This window comes from Anolis sagrei, chromosome 3 (genome assembly GCF_037176765.1).
Source record: "Anolis sagrei isolate rAnoSag1 chromosome 3, rAnoSag1.mat, whole genome shotgun sequence".
NCBI lineage: Eukaryota > Metazoa > Chordata > Lepidosauria > Squamata > Dactyloidae > Anolis > Anolis sagrei.
This window is the reverse complement of record NC_090023.1, coordinates 242,691,265-242,697,349: the sequence shown is the minus strand read 5'-3', so window position 1 is coordinate 242,697,349 and position 6,085 is coordinate 242,691,265. Positions and strand designations below refer to the sequence as shown.

Genomic DNA, 6,085 nt, shown 5'->3' with positions numbered 1-6,085 from the left:
GCATTGACACATAATTAAATTCCATGCATTTCTATTGTCCCTGCTTGTAGCTTTTTATTGTTTTAAATAAGTATTACTGAAGTGATGCTTTATATGATTGGGTTCAGCAGAACAATGTGATCAGAATTTGTTAGATGTGTCACATCTAACAGGAAAAGGGAAGTTTAATCTTTAAAGCATGCATCACTTATTTCCTTCTTAAGACTCATTGAAACCAAGACAGCTTTCAAATCAAAGATCTAGTGACTGCTTCTAAGAACTCTCCTTTTTCTTTACTGACAAGGCACTTGGGAGACATATTCCTTCTCCTTTAATTGTGTGTATCCAACTACTCCATTTTCTTCAGTACACTGCAAGTTTCTGGAAGTTACAGTAGGGCCTAATTTCCAAGTACCTTTGGAAAAATACATCTCTACTACCACTTAATATAACAAAATATATGCCTTATTGTTTTGCATGTGTGAACTTAATGTGAGAAACAGCTTTCAGTTCATTTCCAAAAGGATTCTAAAAGTGGTAACGAAGGAAGCAAAATAATATAATCTAATTTAAGGATTTGAAATGCAAACATGACTGAAGATAGGCAATCCAAGTCTCTCATATATATTTTACTATGAACTGAATTCAGTGAATCATGTTCAGAATTTTATCCCGCCTTCTAAAAATATGAATGGCTGCAGCAGAACAAGCACTCATGCCATTTACCCTAAGGCAATAGTTCCAAGCACACTTTCTAGTAACCTCCATAGAAGTGAGTGGGCTATATTTCTAGCAAACACACTTAAAATTGAGTTGTTCACGAATTAAATGAATCTAATCTTGCAGGCAATTTAAAATATGCATAATATCAGTGAACAAAGCATAACACCAGAATCAAAATAGCATTATGAACAAGCTCTGAACATTAACTCCACTCAGAGTTTGATACATCACCTCCCACAGGCCAAGAATGCCTTTCCTTAATCTTCATATTTCACATAATTATCTGTCCTCGACAGCTTGACTTCTAGAATGACTGAATGTTTAGCACAATACATGAAAACCAGCAAACATTTTTTTAAAAAATGGCAATTCCATTGAAAGATATTTTTAAAGGAAGAAATATCTGTATGGGATGTAAAATCAAGAGTTAAGAGGTTTAGATTTCCAGGAACATGGCACTACAAATCTTTTAATTGCTGGTTGAAGATATACCTTGTGAGAGCACACATATGATCTTGCACATACAAAATCTACACAAATACCTGTCAACTTGAAGCAAAAGAAGCCCGAAAGCCATGTGAACTAAGCTGGAAAAGGCTCAAATGGAAACCAACTTGAAATTAATCCCATTCATAACAGCCCCTGTTGTTCTGCCTTGTTCACCATGATTACTGAAAGAAAATTGCTAAATAGTTGTGGATTTTTTTTTTAAAAAAAGGCTTTTAGTAGCTAATGGCATTCTTGGGACTTCCACAGGTTGGCACTGGCTTCGGGAGCCGTTTTGAAGGCACTCACAGACACAAAGTATTTCTTGGGCCCACTTCTTGGGAAGGCTTTGTGCTTCAGAAAACGAGTTGTCAAAACCAATTATTGTCAGCAGCCACCACCCAACTCAAACTAAATTAGGGTATATCCACACTACATAATTATATCAGTTTCATACCACTTAAATTGTCCTTGTTCCACTGTAAGACTTTGGGATTTATACTCTGAGATGCTTAGAATTCTCTGCTAGAAACCAAGAGTCTCTCACAAATCTAAAAACTCCAGGATTCCATAAAACAGCTATGGAAGTTAAAGTGGAATATGGCTTGCTGTGAATTATCTGAGCTGTATGGCCATGTTCCAGAAGCATTCTCTCCTGATGTTTCACCCACATCTATAGCAGGCACCCTCATAGATTGTGAGGCCTGTTGGAAACTAGGCAAGTGAGGTTTATATGTCTAGATATATATTTGGATATATAAACCTCACTTGCCTAGTTTCCAACAGATCCCTCAACCTCTGAGGATGCCTGCCACAGATGTGGGTGAAACATCAGGAGAGAATGCTTCCGTAACATGACCAGACAGCCTAGAAAACTCACAGCAACACAGTGATTCTGGCCATGAAAGCATTTGACAACACATTAAAGTGGAATGGTTTGGATTAACCCTCAGACAAGCCATCACCTTGTGATTACATCCTCCCTCCCAAACCAAGCCCTTTCCCCAAAAAGACACAAAACTTAAAAATTGTGCAGATCTGTAATGTTTTCACAGCTGATTTCTTTTTAAAAAACACACACACGCACACGCAAATAAATGCTCTCCGTTCCCTCCCTTTCAGTACAGCAGGTAAACAAAATAGAAGATTTCACAAGAAATTTAGCACACACTTTTTCTGGCACCTCGCACACCGTATTGGCAGCAGTGTTATTAAAAGTCCCAGGTAGTACACGTGCAAGACTTCTTCCGGTGGGATAAGCATGTGAACTGATATTCCAACTTTGCATAGAAATCCTCAGAAAACAAAAGTTTGCTAGTCACTGGCTAAAATGCTAAGGGGAGGCTCTGAAGTACCTCCACAAGTACAAACATTCTTCTTTTGCAGATTCCCTTCATTTTTTTCCCAGGGTTTTTTTTAATCTTCCAGTTCTAAAGTGATTGCTAATTCCTCTCTCTCCCCCAAAGGAGCACACGTGAACTTTCCTACTGGACATCAGTTGCCAATACAGTCCTCTGCCAAGAGGTACAAGAAATAAGCAACAATCAAACCGATGGCACGTACATGTGGGAAACACCACATTTCCAACAAGGCTTTTCTTTGGGAAGGTGTGTGGGTTTTTTTCTTCCTCCCCAGTCAGATGTCAACAAGACAGAAGGCAAAACCATGATGACACTGATGAGCAGCACCACTCAAGGCAGCAACACTGGAAGGAATCCAGGCGGAATGCAAAATAGTTTCCCAGGATGTCAGTATCGCTTTTGTCGCTGCCTTTTTCTGTGCTGTGGTGGTGTTGCTGCTGCTGTAAACCTTTGATTTTCAAAAAATAGAAATGGAAAAAAGGGGGAATAATGCAATACAACAGGGATGGGCAAACTTTGGCCCTCCAGGTGTTTTGGATTCAACTTCCACAATTCCTAACAGCCTTAGGCCCCTTCCTTTTCCCCTTCCACTTCAGCGGCTGAGAGGAAAAAGGGAAGGGCCTGAGGCTGTTAGGAATGGTGGGAGTTGGAGTCCAAAACACCTGGAGAGCCTAAGTTTGCCCATGCTTGCAATATATGGACACAATGGCTCTATCCGTCTGGCTCTTCCTTTCAAAGGATGACACAAGAAGAGCAACACTGATCATCTAAATGTCTGAGGGAGACTGAGGCTGTTAGGAATAGTGGGAGTTGAAGTCCAAAACACTCGGAGGGCCCAAGTTTGCACAGACCTGCAATATATGGGCACAGTGACTCTGTCTGGCTCTTCCTTTCAAAGGATGACAGAAGAAGAGAAGCACTGATCATCTAAGTGGCTGAGGGAGAAAAGGAAGGAGACTGAGGCTGTTAGGAATAGTGGGAGTTGAAGTCCTAAATACTTGGAGGCCCCAAGTTTGCCCAGGCCTCTAATATATGGACATAGTGACTTATCCATCTGGCTCTTCCTTTCAAAGGATGACACAAGAAGAGCAGAACTGATCATCTAAGTGGCTGAGGGAGATAAGGAAGGGGCCGAGGCTGTAAGGAATGGTGGGAGTAGGAATCCAAAACACATGGAGGGCCCAAGTTTACCCATAATCAGCTGAAGGGGAAAAGGAAGGGGCCTGAGGCTGTTAGGAATGGTGGGAGTTGGAGTCCAAAACATGTGGAGGGCCCAAGTTTGCCCATGTCTGCAATATATGGACACAGCGGCTCTATTTTTCTGGCTCTTCCTTTCAAAGGATGACACAAGAAGAGCAACACTGATCATCTAAGTAGCTGAGGGAGATAAGGAAGGAGACTGAGGTTGTTAGGAATGGTGGGAGTTGAAGTCCAAAACACCTGGAGGGCCCAAGTTTGCCCAGGCCTGCAACATAGGGACACAGTGGCTCTATCCGCCTGGCTCTTCCTTTCAAAGGATGACACAAGAAGGCTGAGGGAGATAAGGAAGGGGCCCGAGGCTGTTAGGAATGGTGGGAGTTGGAGTCTAAAACACCTGGAAGGCCCAAGTCTGCCCAGGCCTGCAACCTAGGGGCACAGTGGCTCTACCCGCCTGGCTGTTCCTTTCCTTTCCTTTCAAAGGATGACACAGGAGGAGCAGCACTGGTCGTCCCCGTTGGGCTGGGAGGCGTAGTTCATCTGCCGGACGATCTCGGCAAAGAGTTCGTCGACGGAGGCTTTGTTTTTGGCCGAGGTCTCCATGAAGGGGCAGCTCCACTCCTCGGCCAGGGCTTTGCCTTCGCCGAAGGAGACCTCCCGCTCGCCTTCGAGGTCCACCTTGTTGCCCACCAGGATCATGGGCACCTTCTCGTACCGCTTGACCCGGATGATCTGGTCGCGCATGGGTTTGATGTCCTGGAAGCTCTGCTGGTTGACCAGGCTGTAGACCAGGATGAAGCCCTGCCCGTTCTTGATGTAGAGGTCCCGCATGGAGGCGAACTGCTCCGTCCCGGCCGTGTCCAGGATCTCCAGCACCGAGGGCGAGGAGTCCACCTCGATCTCCTTCCGGTAGAAGTCCTCGATGGTGGGGTCGTACTTCTCGATGAAGGAGCCCGTGACGAACTGGACCGTGAGCGCCGACTTGCCCACGCCGCCCGAGCCCAGCACCACCACTTTGTACTCGCGCATGGCGCTCCTCTCCTCCCCGCCCTCAGGAAGAAAGCCAGGAAGGGAGAGAGAGAGAGAGAGAAAGAGGGGAAAGGCGAGAGGGAGGGCGCCAGGGAGGAAGCGCCTGCCTTCCTTCCTTCCTTCCCTCCTCCGCCAGCCAGCCAGCCGATGGAAAGGAGGTGAAGTTGCCTCGCTGGAGGGAGGAAGCGGGCGAGGAGGAGGAGGGCAGCCTCAGCAGCTCCCTGAAGAGGAAGAAGAGGGCGAAACGAGGAAGCGGCGGAGGCTGCTGTTGCTTCTGCTTCTGGCGCGGAGGAGGAGGAAGGGGAGGAAGAGGAGGCGGCGCGCGCGGCTCCCAGCGCCCGAAAAGCCTCTCCTCCGCCCGGCGCGCGCCTCCGGGGCCACCGCGCGCTCCATGCCCATGCCTCACAGTCTGCTCAGCGCCTCTCCTCGTCCCTCCGCCGCCCCCAGGACCCCATTGGGCCGCCTTTCCCACCACCTGGAAGGAAGACGGAGCACAGGGTGTGGGAAGCGCTCTCTCTCTCTCTCTCTCTCTCTCCTTCTTTCTCTCTCTTCCCTCACGCCCCCTTGTCTTCTTTCTCTCCCCTCCCCAATACAGACACATACACCCGCCCCCTCCCTTCTTTTTTTTGCCTCTTTGTTTCCCAGGATTGGTTGCTGCTTCGAAGCGGGCGCGGCTGATTGGACGGATTCGGATTGGCTGCCGAAGGAAGGGGATCGGCCAGGGAGCAGCAGCTGCTCCTTTCTTTCGGTTTTCCCCCACTCTTTCTCTTCGTTTCCCCTCCCGGCCTTGTTCTCTTTCTTCTCCTCCCCCCCCCCCCTCCTTCTGCTGTTGCCCAGGCGAGAAGTTTTGGCGGACGCTTTGGAAGCGGGATAAGCAGCGCACGTGGGGCTGGGAGGCAGGCAAGGCAGGCAAGCAAGACAGGCAAGCAGAAGGTTGGGACCTTTGACAGTTCAGAGGCAGAACCGCCAGGCGCTTCAGGGCAATGCGGGTGGAGCGGCTAAAAGGGGGAGAAAACATCACCTTTACATAAAAGGAGGTGATTTATTTATCCTGTCAGGAGCGAACCCAACATTTGTATTGTATTTTTTTAAAAAACGAAGTTTGCAAACTTGGCATTCTGTTAAATGTCTTTTGACCAGTAACTGGCCAATAATAATAATAATAATAATAATAATAATAATAATAATAATAGGTTCTTGTGGTTTTTTTCGGGCTATAGGGCCATGTTCTAGAGGCATTTCTCCTGACGTTTCGCCTGCATCTATGGCAAGCATCCTCAGAGGTAGTGACCTCACTACCTCTGAGGATG

At 46.9% G+C, this 6,085-nt stretch overlaps 1 protein-coding gene across 1 annotated transcript; it reads right to left on the bottom strand.

Moving 5' to 3' along the window:
- Window positions 1-2,209: 2,209 nt before the first annotated feature.
- RAP2B (RAP2B, member of RAS oncogene family) lies at window positions 2,210-5,362 on the bottom strand. Its single transcript, XM_060767681.2, has one exon. The coding sequence runs from the start codon at window positions 4,773-4,775 to the stop codon at window positions 4,224-4,226; it is 552 nt and encodes a 183-aa protein (XP_060623664.1). The 5' UTR covers window positions 4,776-5,362; the 3' UTR covers window positions 2,210-4,223.
- Window positions 5,363-6,085: the final 723 nt, after the last annotated feature.